Consider the following 20989-nt stretch of genomic DNA (forward strand, 5'->3'; position numbering starts at 1 on the left):
TTTACCTTCTGGGGGAAAAAAAAAAAAAGTAGCCTATACATTCACTAGTTTAAAAGTCATAAGTTAAAAGTTATAAGCCTATGTTTTCAGATAAAATATGTACATAGGTCAGCATTTTATTCAACTCTTACTTGAAATAAAATACAGTACAGTCTACTTCATGATAATCAAATATAGCAAAGAAAGTGCCACTTTTAATGTCTTTGGTTATTCTAGGCTCTAAAACAATATTTTTGTCTCTGTCTAGTCTGAAGTGCTTGTACACTTATTCACGAAATTCATTTTTTTGTTATTGCACATTTCAAAAACATTATCTTATATAGCCTTTTATAGCCAATGAGCTGGATGTGTGTGTTTTGTTAGAGATGTAGATATACAAGTAACAATGAAACAGAAATATAACAAATAGCTATAAAACAAAAACAAATTACATTCTAACTAGTTTCCTACCTTTAGAAAATATACAAATAGTAGTCACATCAACCACCATTATGTAACACTTTCCAGTGAAATAAAACATACAAACAAAATGTAGAAACATAAATACAGAACAATAAACAAGAGGTGCTGCATGCCACGTTTCAGTCCACTGGGTGGCACTGTTGGTCACCAGAAGCCACAATATAGCTCAGTTCTTGAGATACACAGAACGTGGGCTCTGTGTTATTTGTAGCATTATACATTTTTGGGGTGTAAAATATGAGAGCATGGTATTGTGTAACAATGTTTTTAGGTGACAGCATACTCTTGTTGGAAATAGTTAATAAAATTACAAATTTAGTAGTGATGGAGGTCTTCATGATTTTTTGGGGCTCTGTTGCTGGTTTTGTTTACGGAGGTGGGCTTCAATCTCATGCCTGAAGAAGAGCATGCCTAGCTGTCCGTGCGAGGCTTCATTCATGGCCTTGGACTGCATGCACATACGGTACTGGTCTGGGGGCAACTCATCAGTGCAGTGCTTCTCATGCCACAGATGGAACAGTCCACGTGACGGAGCACGCACCACCAGCAGGTTACTATGGAGGTACTTTCTGTACAGGTGGACATCCTCTCCTCCCCACCCTTTGATATCGATGTCAAAGCCCCCTGAAAGAACAGCAATATTTATACGCATTGGACTGATGTACTGTACGCAACTGGTCTAAATAATTCAGCCACTTTTCAGTTACAAAAATGTCAAACATTTGTTGTAAAGATTTCATTTATAAATCTGCATCTGTAATGTATTACCCCTACTGCCTTATGACCTTTTTTATATTGCTGAAATATTTTCATTACTTATTTTAATATTATTTACTTTTATTCATACATATACATTTATATAATTATGCCTTATTTGACACCAGTCTCTTGCTATTTTCCTAATTATTTAGAATTTATTACCATTTGTATTTTTTCTTGTTGTCATTTTAGTATATTGTGATGTGTGAGCTACTGTGTCCAAGTAAGTCTAAGTCACTCTGTAGCAAAGTTGTAAAATTTAGTTTTATACGTGTTGTTAGCAATGCAAATAAGATATATAATACAAATGTCACAGAATATTTATCAGTTTTCAACCAAATGCATGGGTGTTCCGATTAAGGTGACCAGTTAGTGTACAGTTTGTTGGTGTGCAAACAGAGTTTTCCAGCAATATTCCTTAATTTCTTTTAAAAATGCAATGAAAGTGTAGTATGTGATCTTAATCAGGTTTTTGTTTCCTGCTAATCCTGAGTTGTTTTGCCATGATGTGGACTAATGGTATGTAAGCAAGCACAATAGGAGCAGGCATGTTCAAGCTTGAAACTTCATGCATGAACAACCTGTCAAGTTTTGCGTACACCTCACACTTGCCTTTGTTATTGATGCTTTTTTTTTGTTTTGTCTGTCTGGGACTTGAACTGCATCTTATTTAAATCCTTTCCCCAAGTCAGATTTAAATAAGAATACAGAGGAATGACATTCATTGTTTATTTTATGTGAATGTAAGGTCCCCAAAATGAAACACTGTATCCTAGCTAAAAAATAATAATTATAACCACTATATGCCTTCATTTGTGATGAATAGTTTGTGCATGGATTTGTTATGGAGTGACCAAAACTATGAATTACTCAGTGATAAAATAAACACATGGCTGCTACTACAGAAATGCTCCCTGAGTTGTTACACTCTTGCAATAGTGTCTACCTTCATTGTCAGTTAATATCTTCCTGTTTACCTATGCTGATGAAGTCAGATCTGTATTGACAAGTCATGCCAAAGCCAAAGTCTCTCCAGAAGCCTGTATCTTTCTTTATAACCTGCAAAATAAATAGTAACAAATAATAGGTAATAACAAATAATAGCATCTCCAACTATAGTAAAACATTCACTCACACACTCATTCATGCTCGGGCAAGAACACAGCACTGGTATTAGTGACTAGGTGGGAACCATCAACCTTGAAATTCACCTAAGTTGTCTGCTCACCTAAAAAAGAAGCCCAAAGTAACTATGAATGGGCTTTGCACTTGCACTTTCAATTGGAAAGGTTTTAGTGCAGTTTTGCATCTATCTAGCACATGAACTGGGAAATAGCTTAAAGCAAAATGCAGGTTATAACATTCACTTTAAAGGTGAGACTCAAAGAGATTTTATTTGTGTTACCAGCTGTTGCTCGACAGGTGGGACATGTTCAGTGCTTCCGTAGATGAGAGCGGGGTTGTACTGACTGAACAACACTGGGTAGAAGACCTTTTTACCTGAAGACACAACACATTAAGTGATCATATAGCAATGACCTTTTTTTTTTTTTTTTTTTTTACCACTTTATGTCCAATATGTTGCTCTGTATGTTCAGAATACCAGGCTGTGTGTTGAGTCTGCAGGTGTTGAGGAAGTCAGCAGTGAAATAGATGTCTACATCACAGAAGAACAGCAGGACATTGCCTCCTTTCCAGGCTCGGGCCCCAAAGTCTAGTCCTCTTCCTCTGGAAAACTCCTCATTGAGGTGCAGCAGTGTGTAGTTCTTAAAGCTTACTTCCCTGTCAGGAAAAATAAAAAATAATGCATTTGGGTTATTTCTGGTTATTATTTTCTTGCAAAGTCGCTTTACACTTTACACTTTACACTAATGAGAGGAAGTGACAAGGGAGAGCATGGGGAAAACATGACAATTGCTGGGTTCAAGGCTCAAAACCTGACCTGTACATGTCCTGGATATGCACAACACACTGTACCAAGAGAGCCGTCAAAGATTACTAAATTAAGATTAGTATGTGTACAGAAGATCCCTTGAGCCAAAGTAAAACACATTATTGATAAGGAGGAGACATGTTTAACTCCCAGGGATAGAGAGCAAATAGAGCAGACAGAACAACAAGACCCTTTCTTCCCAAGTCATTCTGGGTCGCACCAAAAGTAAAGAGAAACATCTGTGTCCAGATGTACACAGCTGTGGCTTCTAGTTTAACCATAACAACTTACTCTGACTAATGCCTACCCACACCAACACACACATATTTCAGATATAACACCCTGAGAGAAGCTGCATCTAGGACACAGCAAACAAGATGAAGCCTCCATTGTTATTGTGGTGTGAGTGCTAGAATGGAAACTGCTAGACAAAGGTGGGCAAGAACAGACATACCAAGAGGGCTTTGTTACAGGAAGGATGAGCCCGGAAACACGGTTAGCCTGTTCTTAGCTTCGAGGCAGATTAAATTATTCCCTGTGTGATTGGTATGCATTTAACCACTTGAACTGCTTTGGAAAGACTATTGTTTTGCTTTTCTATTTTCAAATATGCAAAATACTGCTTGAGATTACAGGCACCCACATGTAAACCAGTTTAATGCGTACTTGCTTAATGTTTTTTCTAACTATAAGAAAAGCTACAACTATTTAGTGAGCAGTTTATAAATACAAATAGGACTCCCCAGAGAGCTGGATCCACCCACTGGCACTCAACTGACCACAGATGGCGCACAATCTGCACATTAACGCATTTTTGTCTCCCAAATTGTCAACACTAACACCAACTAAATACACAATGTTGGCTTTAAGACCACAAAATGTTACATGTAAGCAAAAGTTAATATACTTAAAAAAGCATGGGGTCTCATCACATCTCAGCATGTTAATAAACATATAAAATGTAACTAGAACTCCCCACTGTGAAAATGTCTGTGTGCATATTTGAGGATAGCATTCATAAATTATTCAGTAGACTTTACAGCTGCACTATTTTCCTGATTACTCATCTTATTTACTAGCAAATATAACTGACTATGCTTCCATAAGAACACAAAACTAATTTAGCATCCAGTAACTGCACAAAGAGAGCCTTAGCTATTTCAATAATCATGGCAGCACATTCCATCCATCACTTAATCTTCAGTTATTATTATTAGATTTTCCTGTTTGCTGCCACTAGCGCCAGCAAAGAGTCTCAAAATAAGTGCATTTGTTTACTCTAAGCGCATTAGCGGCCACATTGTAGGTGTGAACACATAGGAAACTGTGTCATCATAAGCATGAGGCAATGCAGTGCAGTCAAGTAGCATCATAACAGTGACAACCTGATCCTTTTAGTTCTGCTCGAGGCTTTTCTCCCACTGTGCAAAGCTGGGTTTCTCCCTGAATCAGTACTGTATTATTTTTTATGTAAACAATATACAATCTGACAAGAACTGTTGTCTTTAATAATGAAATAATCATATATTGGAATTATATAGAGCCTTTCAAGACACCCAATGCATTCAAAATAGGATTATTCATTTCACACATAGTATAAACTCCTATTGTAGCCGCAGCTACCCTGGAGTGAGACTGTCATCACCACCCCCTCTGACCACCAACACTCACACCACATTCATACTAGGTAATGCAAATGAAATGTTTACGACCACAACATTTCCACTACAGCTATTTCTTCCTCACAGCGGCACCTGCTATTCCCAGTTGTCTTCCATCCAAGTAGTAATCAAGCTCTGCCTTGTTAGCTTCCGAGGTCAGATGAGATTGGGACAAGCAGGTATTGAGAGGAATTGAGCAAATTGGCAACCTCCAACTTATGCTATATTTTCATTCAAAACTATCACAAATCTGTATTTTCTAAAAGATGTATTCTCAAAATCTGTACAACTTTATAAATTTATTATGCATCCTCTGTAACAAACTCCTGTGCTGGCATTAAACTCAAGCAGTCCCACAGCGAGAGACATTTAAGATCTTACTAATGGGAGCTGCCCTCATAAAGGGCAGTTCAGACTCTTTTTTGTGCCACCATTACAACACCTGCCACTGTAAATGGTGGACTAGGTTTGCAGGGGATTATCTCACTTTCTGACTGATTGAATATAATTGTATTTTCCCTTTTATTGTTTATTGTAAAAAAAAAAAGAAAACTGGTTATTTCTATCCATATTTATAATTCTCATATAACCTCAACATTTTCAGCTCTTATACCTCTTTTTCTCTAACAACGCAGCAATGACTATAGTTCATACACCTTTCGAAATTCAAAAAGGAGAAACATAAATCTAATTGTCATCCTTTCCTTTTATATAAAGGCTCTGTTTGTTTGATAATATCCACCTTTATATGCTCTTATAGAGGATGTCGACCTGTCTGTGAGCTGAAATGAAAGCTATGATTACATGAAAGGCTTGTCAGAAAGTGCTGCAACAGCATAGGTAGAAAGAGAATAGAGAAGCTGTGACGCTGTTGTTTAATGAGAACATCTTTTTCAACTTCAAGAATCTGACCTGTCTTTCTTCTTATTTTTGCATGTCAGCCCAGCCAACATGTTTTTTTTTCTTGCATTCACATTAATTCTTCATAGGTATTGATTGGTACACATTTAAACACTTAGCATCCCATACTTTACACAGACATCTTTCTACACAGATACTCTTGTTGTATGCTCTGAGCTCAGAAATGTACACCAATCCCAAAGGGGTAGTGCTGGTGCTATGAAGTAAGGCTGTGTAAGTGATACAGTCAAAAGTTCTTATTTTAAACATACAAGTATTGGCTACATGCCATTTAGTTTCTGTATTAGATATTGTCATTGGAAACTGTCGTTAGTCATTTCAAAATTTTAAGATGCTTAAATCCATACAGACATCTTAAAACACAGAATTCAGTATATGCTTAGCTCACTATGAATGGAATCAATATTGACCTAAAGTTGTTGAGAAGAGGCTAGACACATCAAGGTAATATTGACTCTTCAAGCCTTCCTCAAGAGGTATAGATAACATACATTAATCCAACCATATATGGTTATGACAAAATCTATGGGACAAAGAAAATTTGTCTAATCTGAAAGGACCATACCAGATTTTAATTTTAACTGGTACACGGGTGTGACTGTTATTAACAAAAATACAGGACTGAGTGAACAAAGGTTAATTAACTCTAACTCACATCATCTACAATTAAACTATTAAGATAATTTGTGGTGATCTTAAATGGGTGCTCTGAGTGTCATGCTGGTTTCTATGCTTAAAGCTAAAATCAGGCGAGATGAAATAGAGGTTTATGACTTCATTTAATGTGATTTTCCAGTAACTTGATGTGTTTGTAAACCAAAATAAAGCCTCACAAGTAAGTACATTTCTAAGATGGCCACAGAGGAGTCAGGCTAACAGGTAATGATGCTGTCACTGCTCAGAGCCAGTACTGAATTCAGATGAAGGTTTATAGTTAAAGTGTTTTTGTCCATGTCAAAAGCAATTCATGAATTTGGCCTTCAAAGTCAGAACATCGTACATTCACTTTGTGCTGAAAATGTTCAAAATTCAGCCCATGGACCTATAATTAAACCTCAGCCACAAATTCGACAGATACTATATCAGATTAGCATATTTAATGAGAATTTTTGCGGCGCCAGGCTAAATTCTGGATCATTTACAAAGATGTTTAATTCATTTAAACATTTCTGATCAATAACAAATAGGCAGCTTCTGTGCTAATTTTGCATGAGTGCCTAACCAAGTGTGTGGGTTGGTTGCATGTGATTCACACCATTATATGGATAAACTACAATATTTCTAATGCTAATGCAGTGAAGATGCATACCATCAACTTTGCCCTCCAAATGTTTTTATTTAATTCTTACATCACTCAAAATAAGAGTCAAAGTTAAACTTTGAATTATATTTCTATTTTTATATTTGAGAGTGCATAAAATACACCAACACTGATGCTCTGTGATACTGGAAAAAGCCAGACTCAAAGCCAGACAAAAGGTCCTGAGAAAAACAACAATTGCTATAGCAACCACCAAGTCTGATAAGAGTAACGCCAAAGGTATCAGACAATCTGTAGTGGACATATGGCAACACATGAGTCAGTCATATGATTCAGTGTGCTGTCATTTATCTCTATCATCTGTGAAGGTGGCCATAACCTCAGAGCACTTCCAACTGTTCCATTATTCATGGGAGAGATGGATGGTGGCAGCAGGATGCCATGTCAGTAGGTATGCCTCTGGTCTGTGAGAACCAGAGTTCACTGTTCGAGAGGTAAATACATCTCTGCAATGCGACTGGCTCAATTAAGTAACACTATATCTTTACAAATTTGGAAAATTTTTGAAAATTTACCCCAACTGTAAAATACAAGCTAAACTATAACAGGATAATATCATATGGCTTAATCTATTTGATGTATGCTGCCTTAAACCTACCTGGATGTGTTCTCCAGAATGCTACGGACTTCATTAATCTGATCGTTGCCAAAATACACCACAGTCAGATGCACGCGGCCGTCCTGCCGCACACAGACTTCCCTGAAGACACACAGTGAAGAACATTACAAGCGAGAATAACTCAAAGTCGGAAAAACTAGCATAAAACATTATAAAACAACTCTTGAAAACATCTGAACTGAAACACATTGGTTCACTGAAAACATGAAGGGCTTTTCAGAGCTTTATTATGACTTGTGACAAATGCCTGCTGAAAATGTTTCCCTACTTTCACCAAACACTGACACTTTGGAACCACACAACACAAAGCTTAAGGGAATATGTTTGTGCGCTTGTACACATGACATGCATGACTCTGAACCAGATAGTAGCCTGCTGGTATTTTCAAATTTCATGGTCAAATAATCCCTTGATAGAGAGGACACACATTTGAATATCATCAACCACTAACCCTAAGGCCTATTCAATGTGGAGTAGATGCACTCTGCATCTGCTTTTAATATAGCCAAGGTAAAAACTGATTGCTCAGCGACAGACCAAGTCTTTCAAGTGTGTCCACATTTTGCCATAGTGTATATGAGCTACTGTTGCTCAACCCAGGAGGCCATTTTAATGGGCAGTAACACTGCTACTAAGCAGGATTTAGCATGTAAAATACAAGAAGAGCTGTGATCAGCACCAGCAGGGGCCATAGTCCAATAAATCACCAACATTAGGAAGAGTATTTTTGCACACTTGTAATGACAGAGTGCACAGCTCAGGGTTCAGCTCTGATGTCTTCATTTACTTATTTTAATCTGAATAAGGTTGGTACTCTCGCTCAGCAAAAATATATTGTCTGCATTTGTGTGTTGATAAGGAATAAGAGAAAATAATACACAATAATTTGTTCCCATTGCTCAGCCAAGTAGATATATAACCTACACATGCATTCAAATAAGCTTAAAGGTATATAGTTATTCTAACCTGAAGTTCTGCATGAACTGTTTGAACTTGTCAGCACGCCGGGACAGAGGGACGATGATGTTTATGGGAGCGTTTATTGTATCCACTCTCTCGTTCTTCACCTTCATGAGAGGTCCAAATGGTCGGAACAGCACCAGGCGTCTGAACTCATGAGCCCCATCTCCTCTGAAAGTCAGCTCATACAGTGTCCCCTTGTCTCTTTCTGTGCGTGTAATACCTGCACATAAAGATACTCCATTATCTGTCAGGAAAGTAGGAGTAACGCTTTACACATTTCACATAACAGACATTAGAATTACACTTTGTGGGTTTCATACTTCTGTTTTTATAAATGTGTAAAAGTAGGCTATTTTGTATATATGGATGCACTGCAATTATAATTTAATTATGTTATTTGAAACATTACTGTAGGCAAATGTTAAATAAGCCTGAGCAGATAATCTTTTAGTATTGACTCCCATACCTGTATCCCATCCTTGCAATCCACTGTGATCTGATTTAGAATCTAAACTCATATTATGCACTTTGTCATAGCTATGGCAATATTCTGTGTGCTCTGTGCATCTAATTGGCTGACTGACTCATCCTGTATGCACTCTACTTCTGTGAGGCAAAAAAAGACAACACTATCAACAAAAGCTTTTCATCTCGTCTACAACAGACTTCCTGTTGGTATAACGAGTTGCATATTAGTGTAACTAATGGTGACTTAGTGAAATGGCACTAAACTTATGCACAGAGGACGATCAAAGTAAATGCTTAGTGGGAAGATTAATTGCTAAGACAGTGTAGATGGAGACTGTTAAAACAATAGGAGAGAGTGAGAGTGAGCGAGTCAGATGACAATGAGAAAAGAGAAATAAGATTTCTTGTCTGATAAGAGAATCCTGTTAAACCAGCCAGCTTCCTGTGATATGGGCACCAATTTCCTCAAAAGATATTACGTGGTTAAATTTTCTAAATATCATAAACAATTTACATACAGTGCCTTTCAATCAATCAATCAAACTTTATTTATAAAGCACTTTTCATAAAATGTAACACAAAGTGCTTTACACAGATTAAAAACAATCCCACATTTCCACCCACCCACCAACCCAACCCCCACAGCTGCCCGACTCGACACAACCAAACAACACAGACACCCAAACACCCAAACGTTCTCTGCAACCCTGAGCCTTTGACCCTCCCTGTGACATTTTGACCATCCCATTAGCTTAATGTTCAGGATGCGTCCATTAGCTTGAAATGTAAACCAAGGCAGTGCATGTAAGTAGGATCTCCACATGATGAAGTATTAAAAATGCACACACATGCATTTAAGGGGCAAGATGCTCTATCCTTTGACTCACATCCTCTGACCCAGGTGAACATTACTCATGTTGAAAACTCACTCATCTGATTCTGACCTTCAAAGAGCGCATGAACCCATTCCTAAATGCCAGTGTGTAGGAGATGCCCCACTGAGAATGAGGATCAGCTGTTCATTTCCTGTGGCTAAGCCTGATATGAAACAGGGGGAGCAACAACAAAGTGATGACTGATAAATTACAAAATAACTGCACTTCTTTCATGTAGTTCAACGCAACAAAACATTAATACAGTCTATTTTGTAACATTTTACTATAAACATATATATATATATATATATATATATATATATATATATATATATATATATATATATATATATATATATATATATATATATATATATATATATATATATATATATATAATATATAAATTATATGTATATATATTTTGCCTAGTATATATAATATTGTGATTACTCACCCTCCATGAAGTCTGAGGGTGTGTACACTTTGTTGTTTTGTGTCTTCCCCTCTTGTTGAACTGGTGTGTTTAAACTTTGTAGAGCCAGTTCTAGGACCTCCACAAGCTCATCCCTCTTGTCCCGCCTGACTGGCTTCTCCTCTGGGTGTCGCGTCAGACCCATCTCTAGCTGGTAGACCCTCTGCAGCGTAAAGCTCTCAAAGGGCACCACTGCATACTCACTGGGGAACCTGCTCCCACTGCTCACCTCCGCCTTGGACAGCTGGCTTTTGAGAAACTCCTGAATGTCTGTCTGCTGACTCTTTGCCCCCTGTCCCTCTCCTCCTCCATTTGACCTGGCCCCAACCTCCTGCCCCTCTGTTAGTCCCTTCTTCAGACTCTCCTGCACCCCTTTGAGCTGCTGACTGCGCTCCTGCAATGCCTCTTTCAGTTGGGCTATCTGCTTTTTCAAAGAAGAGATGTGAAATCGATGCTGCTCCTCTCGTTCTGTGAGAAGTGCTTGATAAGACTGCACAACTACTGGACCACCACTCTGTGGGGGTACTGCTCCCACAACCCCAGTCCCTCCAGTCCCTGTCCTTACGCCTGGTCGAGTGCCCCCCATGCTTGTGAGGCTGTGTGCCGCCCTGGGCAGAGCATGACTCATGGGAGGGTCATCAGAGTGGGGTGGGCTGCAGGTCATCACGTACAGGAGTGACAGTGAACAGCAGAGCAGCACCAGGATGCCCCCTACACGAGACACCCAGGCTAGCAGTCCACGGCGCAACATCTCTGCCTCTAACATGAAAGTACTCCAAAGCCTCATGTAATGTCACACCTTCGGGTCACAATATGAGCCCATGTGCTAATCTTTTCCATCAACAGTGTGGCGGCGAATCGCTTATCACTATGAGCTCATTCTGCCTGAATTAGGTCATTTCCAGAGTTATACATTTTGTAAGTGCACAGAGTGGTCAGAAGCTTGGTCCGTTTTCCAGATGATCCAGTACCAGACAGGACTGCAGACATCTTCTCTGACTCATGATGGACTCTCACTCACAGGGTATGGCTTGTACTTCCTGTGTGTCTTTGTGCTGCTTTACTTCTTCTACATGATGACACATGGCTGCAACTGATGCTTGAAACCCGCTATGTTCCATTATGAAGCAGATGTGTGGATGACAGCACAGGTATTTCCACAGACCTGGGGGTAGAAAAGATAACAAGGTTAGCAAGAGAAAACTCAGAGGTTATGTCAGTTTTAAATTGTGTGGCATTGTTCTATTAGTTTACACTTGATCTGCTATCTAAACACAAAATCATGCAGTGTATTTAGAAAAATGGAAACTTGAGCTGTTAATGTGTTAAACAGACAAATATCTGTGCTTGTTCATAAGCAGAATTTAGTGGCAGTTTGAATTACTGTAACATACTCAGAGATTCAGTTTGCAAAAGAACATAACTGCCCAAATTGTGGCAAATAAAATGCATAGAAACTGACATAATATGTGTAAAACAACATATGTCCAAAAGTGTGTGGCTGTTCAATATGTGCAAGACTATTGGCATTACAATAAGTGCTGTTTAGAAATCTCAGTTACAAAGAAAATTGCTCAAATGGATAAGGTGCTTTTTCCTACACATCTGGATTTAGCTTCAAATGAGCTCTCCCTGCAAAGATGTACCTTGTTTGTGTTACTGTACATATCTCTGAATGTATCTTTGTATACAGCCGCATTCCCCTCACAGGCAGCTCTTTGACAGCACTGCTCCAAGCTGTGTCCAATGAAAGGATTAGTATGTGGTACAAGTGAATGCTAGGCTGTGCAAAGTCTAAGAGACGGTTTTATCAGGTACAACAAGGCATCCCTCCAGCCGGACCTCCAGGCTGACAGGAAGAATGTTGGAGGCAAGTTCTCTATAGGGAAATGTGGTCTCCATAGAAGTAAACAGTAAAGAGATTCAACATGACAAAGCCCTTTAATTACAAAGATATCTAGCAGCTACACATCCTCTCCAAATTATGTCTGAATGTTAATTATGTGGTGACAATTTCTGCCCTTTGGTTCACCAGAAAGACTCATTACACTCATATTCATATGATCAAGCGCACATGGGTACCTCCTGCCGTTTATCACATCACTTAACAGCTTCCGGCTTTTATGATATACTATAATAAACTATAATTACTATAATTACTGTACCATGAAATTTGTCCTTATGGAAACCAGGGCAATGTATTTAATTGACATCGAACTTTAGAAGCTTAAGAAAATAGGGATTTGCATTACACTGTGATAAATTACATGTCTAATAAGAATACACAACAACACAATGCACTGAAATAAAAACATACAAACTAAGTACTATTGATTGATTAATTAATAAATTAATCATTGCATTTATATAGCGCCTTTCAAGATACCCAAAAAGCTTTACAGTTCATTATTCATTCAGCACTCAGGGGTGGTAAGCTACTACTGTAGCCACAGCTGCCCTGGGGCAGACTGACGGAAGTGAGGCTACCAATCTGCACCATTGACCCCTCTGACCACCACCATCACTCACGTACACACCACTTTCATACTAGGCAATGTGGGTGAAGTGTCTTGTCTATGGACACAACAACAGTTTTTGCCACTGGAGCCCCAATGTGGCACCTGGAAATCCCAGTGGTCTCCCATCCACGTACTAACCAGGCCCAGCCCAGCTTCTGAGATCTGACAGGATCAGGCTTTGACAAGTCAGTATGGCCACACATTTATGCGGATCACTACTGCTTTAACTCTTTGTAAATTGTTGCTTTCAAAGTCTTTTGCCAAAAGTGAAAATACAAAAACACATACAGGATACAGAGGCTATGCAGAGCACCATTAACTATTGTAAAGTAAGGAAAGGAGCCAGCCAATCTCACCATCAAAGCCCCCCAGGAGGACATGGGCTGTGACACAAAATTAACATGTTTAGCTTTTGTAAGGGTGGGTCTTCCATTCCATTATCTGTGTCTCTTTATGTCCTAACAGACCAAAGATCATGGTTTGTAATGTTTTCATTATCGAATTATTATAATATATTATAGTATAGCATAGTAATATAATTTCAAATCTCATTTCACCACATTGTTCTGTGCCTTTTAAGAATTAAGCACTAAGTTTAAGTCTTATCTTTAAATGCAGAAGACCACAAATTTCAGTGCACTCACTGAGTAAGCAGAAGTTACTTATTTTGGGTAAAATACAATCACTGCATGTGACATAACCACATACAGACTTATGTTGATGCTTTGATTACTCTCTTCTCACTCCAAAGCAACACATAATCCTGTAATGCACCTCTATGTCCAACAATCTAAATGTTGTGACAGTTGTATAATTTGTCATAATGCAACAGTTGAGTGAGTTTGAAATGTAAAATGCAACTTTTTTACAGTTTCTAAAAAAATCTATTTTTTACTCTTCCGGTCCCCAAAACAGATAATTTACACCACTTTTAACATAAAAGGTCAAACAAATATGAAAAACAGTCTATAATTTTCTTCTTTGGGAACACAAAAGCATGATTTTCTTTCCTGTCTGTCCCCTGGATGTTTGGAGTGTCACACTAGAGCAGCAGAAATCACAGAGTGCTGTCAGACTGCCAGTGTCAGACTGTGTATATGCCCCTTTGTGTTGTACAGTGTGCTCATGTTAACCTTTCAAAGTCTATGGTGTTTGAGAAGTGACCCAGAGGTCCCTGCGTGCTGATAAATGTGCAGGGCATTTAATGCATTCAAGCATCACTACAAAAGGCCACTCAAACCATAATGTATGCAGCACCAAATACAGAATGACATATGAAGAATTAAAAGTAGAAGATTCTGGATGGTTGTGTTTATCTACTGTTGGTGAAATTATGTCACCAACAGGGGCTATGCAACCTTTTTTGGTTCAGTAGTACCCTTTATGTGCCTGGGGCACACTCAACATTTGTCACAAAATACAAGAGTTTCAGGTTTCCTTTTCAAGTATTTTTTTGTGTGTTTTTATCAGGCTATTTGGGGGATGATTAGGGAAATTGTAATTTTGTGTATTTTGCATTTTGCTGGATAAAAAATGCCCTTGACCCAAACTGTGACCCTAATAATTCTTAACTCATAACTCGTGCCATATCTGTCTCCCTGCTCTCTTGCCTATGATGTGGATCAGCATGACCTTTTTACATTATATTTCTTGAACATATAAAACCGTGTTAAACTTTCAGTTGCCTTTGTTTATTTTCAGCCAATTTCTCTTGTGATACAAGTACAACACAAAGTAGACTTGCACCACTTTTCAATATTTACATTTATACTGACATGCATGTTAAGGCCCTTCACAAAGTCAAAGACATCTGGCACTAGATAATGGTAATAGTAAGTGTACAAAATTAAGATTTTTTTTTTGTTATATCTCTACATTGTCAGCTCATCCCAAAGATCACTTAAGGCTAGCATTACATAAGTAACTGAACAGGAAACCAAGTTGAAGTTTGTTGAGAAAAGTGGTCTTTGAAGTCTGGTGTTCCCTCAGGTGATCTGCCTCCTATTCATTAGGGGCCGCTTTCCCCTGGAACCTTCGCGTCAATGTGCCATCTGGATGGGGTTCACAAAACATGTATTCTCCACTACAAGAAAAGTCCCTTAACACTGGCCAATTCTCATCTTGCTCTCTCTCACTGCTCCTCAGAGTGCCTCCCCACTCCATATTTAGGGTACATTGATCCTCATGGGAGAAAATGGGTCAAGTGCTCTGCATAGAACCATCTAATCAGGTATATGCATTGGTATAGTGCCTATACAATTCCAATTTAGCATAAGTTAATTTTTCTACATCTAGACAGGGCTAATTAAGAATACAGCATAAACACATAACACACATTATTTTGTATTTTGCATGTTAAGATTTCCAGGTTTTAAGCCATATAATGTGCTTTCTGATAAAGCTCTGGTGGCATGATAATTAATTTGACCTGGATCAACTGTTCCTCAATAAAGTCATGTGGTTTGCAGCATGCTACTAGTGGCAAAGGCAAAAAGTAGCTTCAGTCTCATTAAAAGCATATGTATAAGGTAAATATTCTACAGTAGAATGAAGGAACATGTTTTTCCTTAATCCTAAACTCAGCCACTCATGTTGTACTGTAAATACCCATAGCACCAAACAATAACAAAGAAAAGCACCCTTTAGTCCAACTCAAAACTGCTTGTTAAGACATTTATAAAGACCTATTATCTAAATGAGAGAGAGCAACTGGAACAGCATCAAGGCAATTTGCTAATAAGAAGCGGAATCATTACATCAGAACGGTAAGAAAAAAGTACTAGGTTATACTGCAATCTGATCCACGTAACATGAGAGTACATGCAGGCTCCACATACAGTAGCTTACCGAGTGAGAACACACACACAAACACAGACTAAAACAGACTGACAGAATGAGGCATCTCAGCTCCAAGACTGTATATAAACCGCTATCCATCACCACGTTAATACATAATAAGACACATTGCACAATAATAGCTTTTCACTGATTCTTTCTCCACTGCTTGCTTAACAACCCGAATCCCCGTAATCTTTAGTTCCTTTCTTCCCAACAGAGGAAAACAACTCCACCACCAACACCAGCATGCTCACCAAACATTAACTGCTGTTTGTGAGGGCACTAAGCAGGATTAAAAAACATTTTTCTTCAGCAGCTCTCACTGCGCAGGGTATTGCCTAGATGCTTATTCTGTGCAGGGGCAGGCAGCATTTGGGGTATCTAGATACATAGAAAAATACTGTTAAAGGCATTTTTTGTAATAAACTAGGCTATAAAAAACCCAAAGAAGTACCCTATAGATACCTGTAGAATGAAAATGTTAAACAAATTCCCAAGTGACATGAGAAACAGCAATATTGACTTGTTCGAAGCTTGCAATTATTTAAACTTGAGCAGCTATAAAAATTGTTTATTCAATTATACATTACTGAGAATGAAAAATGCTTCCCACGATGATAGCTACATTCTAACAGGAAAAATGCAAACTTACCTTTAGTTCGGCAAGGTGAACATGATCAATTCCCATTAGTGAGAACACGTTTTGTTTAGTCCTGATGCGACAATCCCATACTACACCCAGACCTCCTTGTGTCTACAGCCGACACTCGTGGAGCGCAGGAGCGGCAGAGCGCGTTTCAAGTGGAGAGCACGTCAAGCGCGCGATTGAACGGAGCAGAACGAGATGGCACAGAGCGGCTTCAAAATAAAACATACTTTGGATTGGACATTATCCTGTTAATCTGTGGCATGCAATACATCCCTTGACAATGTAAATTCCTTGACACTCTATTAGCCTACGCTAAACACACCAAAAAATGAAATTAGGTGTAACAAGATGACGCCACTGTCTAGGTCTAGCAAAAGCTTGACTAACTTATAAAAGTGCGAAATTAAAAAAAAAAAACAAAAACAAAAAACAGAGGGATTTAAAACCATGTCCTGTATTTTGAAGGTGTACAATAGTTTTCCGGTGTGTCTCCAAATGTCTTTACTCACACTGAACTAGGAGCCTCAAGTCCACCCTCCCAGCCCCCTCCTCCTCCTCAAATAAAGACTGCCTTGTTAGTTGATTCAAGACACCGTTTCAACAGCAGCTAACACTACCGCCTTTCATTCTAACAAGAAGTCTGAGTCCAAATGTGAAGTCAACATAGACATTCATTCTAATCTAAAGAGATCCTGTTAAAAATGACAATTGCATTACAAGAAATCAATACAGCTTTGATCTAGTCAAGAGACAGTAGCCAAACTGGGCAACCACCGAGTAAATTCACTCATTGGGTTTCCAGTGACTGAAATTAGTCTAATCAACTCCATGAGAGCAGGCACACTGTAACAATTCTTTAGATTATATTTCTTCAAAGAGGCAAACCGTTTTTATGTCTTCCTTTGTCTGAAAATTACAACTGCCGTAATTCAGAAAAAATCCCGCTAAAACCAGCAAAATTCTTATTATTTTGAAAAGCAGGAAAGTAAAATTAAGAATTTTTGACAATAGCGACTCCACGTGGTATGCTGTCTAATTACAACTCATCCTTGAAATCCGTTGAATAAAGCGTCTACTCTTAAAGACTTCAGTACAAAATGTATTTGTATACACATATAATTTTAAATTAGCATAAACCTCCTTCAATCACTCATAACCTCCAGAATTCACTTACTGAGCTGCAAAGGCTGCATTAGCACTAATTAAAGTTCAGGTAGTGGAGTTCAGGTTTATTGTGTGCATTGTAACTGGCAACAGAAATGAGACTCATGAGAGGCTCATTCTGCTGTCTGATTGGATAATTGTGGACAACCAAAACACCAAATTATAACAAATAATTTGGCCATGCTGGCCAATGATTTTTTTTTTTTTTAATTAAGAACAAATTAACAGCAAATGCAATATTTGGATAAATAGCTCATGCCTGTGAAATTCTATACAGTACCTTTTCAGTAAAATTGCCAATTGAAAATGACCAAATAGTGAGAAAGTAATCTTGCATTACTGCATTAATTTTCCTTTTGATTTGAGCAAAACAAGTTCTGAAATATCACTGAAACACTCAGTTTGAAATATAATACTGCATAATATTTATATTCTAATGTAGCATATCTCCAAAACTATGTGGTACACATTGGATTTAATGGGAGATCTCATTAATTTGATCATACTTAAAAAGGGCCCAGGAGGAGCAAATGTGCAAGCCTCTTAGAAACCGTTGTTCCTGTGGGCTTTGAGCTTCTCAAAACACCCAAAGGGAATTGGTTTGTTTGTGCATAGAAAGCTGAGGCTTCTGTTATTTAAACACCAAAAACAAATACACAGAGACAAGATGTAGCTTTAGTAGCTATATTTTCCCAACAATACTTAGAAAAGTGATTAAAAAACATATTATAAAAAGCCATCTACATTCTGCAGAAGGCTTAATCTTATTGTCATTCTACATTTTGTTTACCTATGTCAGCCCAATCTTTTTTTCTATATAATTTGTTATATGTACAGCAAATGTGCCTGAATCTTTATTGCATAGAACTGAAAATGTAACTATTTAATGGGTTTGTCATGGCTGCACAGGTTGCTCAATCACATAGGTTAGCCCTTAAAGTTTTCAAAGATTTCTGCAGCATCCAACCAGGACCGGAAACAAGCCAGGCCTCTGTCTCTGATTTGCTTTCTGCCCTTGTCTGTGATCACATCACCGTTCTCTTTCACAATCACAAGTTTGGGCACTGCAGTTATCTTGTAACGCTCCTTTAATTCACTGCAAAACAAGAAGGGAAAAGAATGTAACCATACAAGTAAACATGAACATGCAAAAATATCCACTCTTAAAATGAATAAATCCTTAGATATGTATTAGTTTACTTTAAATATTATGGTAATATTTTATTACACAGGCATAAAGGCCATAAAGTAAGATATCTGATTGCACTGTTTATAAGTGGTTTATAAACAAATGTGAGCGTGTGCTAGTAGACTACCTAATTCCTGCTAGATGTAGTCAAGCTTCATCCTAGTTAATAAATACATACATAATTAACAAAAAAAGCCTACTTGTTAAGTAAGACTTACTGTTTGTAGTTATCTGTCCAAGGCAAAGCCAGCCAATCCCCGTGCATATCATGGTAATACTCTACCATGTCCTCCGTGGACTTATCAGAAGAGATAAAAACAATTTCAAACTGAGCAGGAGGGTCATGTTCTTCAGTCAGTTCCGTGTAAAAGTCACACAGAATAGGAGTGAAGTCTCTACAGGGCGGACACCAGCCCGCAGAGAAATATATCCCCACCACTTTATTCCGCAGCGCCTCCTCGGGATCTACAAAATCACCGTCTTTATTCAGAAGGGTCCTTCCGGCAAAAACGTCCACCATGTCTGACACCGTGCGCGGTGTTTACTTTTGTGTCGGGGTTTCTGCTCACCTGATTGCTAGCTTGAGCTTTAACTCGATCTCATGTTTCCCACTATCTTCGCACTTTCTGCTTCAAAAAAAGCTCTTCGTCGACTTCAACATCATCTAAAGCTACTTACAGCCAATCCTGTTAATCACCAATGGACCAATAAGAAGGCACCGGAGCAGGTACACTTTCATTCCCCACGTGGTCCTAGAGCTGCTGCCAGCTGCTCGGTCCGACTGCAGTACCGCGAGCGACAGTGAGGCGCATGCGCATCAAAACGGCAACTTTGATGGCACCATTACGCACTTTTGGATATTCTGTACGATTACACCCCATGGGTTACATTTAATTTGCGTTTCATCTCATGGCCCCCTCTGCTAGGGAAAGAAAAACGTGAGCCATACCTGGTGCCGAATGTAAAATATTGTTTAAAACAGATTAAATGTATTAAAAACATATTTAAAATGAATATATCAACTAGAAAGGTTCTTCACAATTAGCCATGCAATTTCCTCGCCATTTAAGAAAATATGAAGAATATAATTTATATAATTTATATAATTACATTGTACAAATACATTGTTATAATTACATAGTTCACTCCATGTCGCCCAGGGATGGATAATTATTTTTTCCATGGGGCCACATGAGAAACAGAAAATATTGTGGAGGGCTGGGCCAAAATGCTTAACTTAATTCTGCACAATATTAATTGTATTATTATTATTATTATTATTATTATTAACAATAATAATATTAATTTAAAAAAAGCAGCAAATAGCATTGTTTCTATGAGCTGTTAAGACTGGTAAGCGTGTATGTTATGAAAGTGAGGTTGCCTTACAAAAAATAATAAAACACCTTTAAAATAAAAGCAATGCAGATTTAGTCCATGCATGAGGAAAAATGATAAAATATACATTTTGTAATTCCAAATTAGCTTAAACAGGCCCGTCACAGTCAACCAAAGGGCCATTTGTGGCCCTGGAGCTGTACAATGGTTTGATGTAGCCTATATTGTTGCCATCCAGTGGCCCATGCTGAAAGTGTTTGTTCCCCACTCTCACAGCCTTATTTTCTCATATTTAAAAGATATTTATAAATGCATAAACTAACTATAACCAACCCTACAACCCTACAAATGTGAGGCCATAGTGCTGTGGGAACACAGAGCTGATGCTTATTCTCTTTTGCTTTACAAAATTTGAGGAGGTTAAGTTTCAGATGCTGGGTTAAGAGATGCACCTGAATTTAAAAATTCACAATGCCTGTAAGAGAAATTAACAAAGCAAAAGAGGCACAAAGATGCAAACAGGAGAAGGAGGTAGAGAATATGCAGATGACATTGAAGAAGCTGATTTATGAGTCAGTGAAGACTGTGATGCCCATGGAGCATAACTGAGAGAGCAGAGCAGACATCCTGGCCACATGGGAGTTTCTTTTAAACTCTATATATCTGTGCTATTCTGATAAGCATTTAAAAAAATGTTCTGATTGGATAATTGTCTTGAGTATGGATATAGCTAACCCACTAGATGCCGCCTTCCAAATAGGAAGTGTTCCTGACAGGGCTTCTGGCTCTATTAACTACGATTTACTTTACATCAAAAAATGTATTTTAAAGAAAT

General features: G+C 38.1%; 2 protein-coding genes across 3 annotated transcripts; both read right to left on the minus strand.

Moving 5' to 3' along the window:
- Window positions 1-124: 124 nt before the first annotated feature.
- On the minus strand, window positions 125-19603 carry csgalnact1a (chondroitin sulfate N-acetylgalactosaminyltransferase 1a). Of its 2 annotated transcripts, none has more exons than XM_055154168.1 (8): window positions 19386-19603; window positions 10440-11622; window positions 8643-8859; window positions 7656-7757; window positions 2825-3003; window positions 2627-2721; window positions 2199-2280; window positions 125-1086 (listed from the first exon to the last, which is right to left on the minus strand). In XM_055154168.1, exons 2-8 carry the CDS (start codon window positions 11242-11244, stop codon window positions 797-799), a joined length of 1770 nt encoding a protein of 589 aa, XP_055010143.1. In that variant the 5' UTR covers window positions 11245-11622; window positions 19386-19603; the 3' UTR covers window positions 125-796. The 2 variants fall into 2 exon arrangements, with proteins under 2 accessions (XP_055010143.1, XP_020777437.2); XM_020921778.2 differs by lacking the exon at window positions 19386-19603 and adding an exon at window positions 16467-16619.
- nxnl2 (nucleoredoxin like 2) lies at window positions 18298-19388 on the minus strand. The gene is made up of 2 exons (XM_020921916.2): window positions 19035-19388; window positions 18298-18723 (listed from the first exon to the last, which is right to left on the minus strand). Exons 1-2 carry the CDS (start codon window positions 19334-19336, stop codon window positions 18555-18557), a joined length of 471 nt encoding a protein of 156 aa, XP_020777575.1. The 5' UTR covers window positions 19337-19388; the 3' UTR covers window positions 18298-18554.
- Window positions 19604-20989: the final 1386 nt, after the last annotated feature.

The sequence above is a fragment of the Boleophthalmus pectinirostris genome, unplaced genomic scaffold, assembly GCF_026225935.1.
Source record: "Boleophthalmus pectinirostris isolate CB_2022bp ecotype Guang Dong unplaced genomic scaffold, ASM2622593v1 HiC_scaffold_18, whole genome shotgun sequence".
Taxonomy (NCBI): domain Eukaryota; kingdom Metazoa; phylum Chordata; class Actinopteri; order Gobiiformes; family Gobiidae; genus Boleophthalmus; species Boleophthalmus pectinirostris.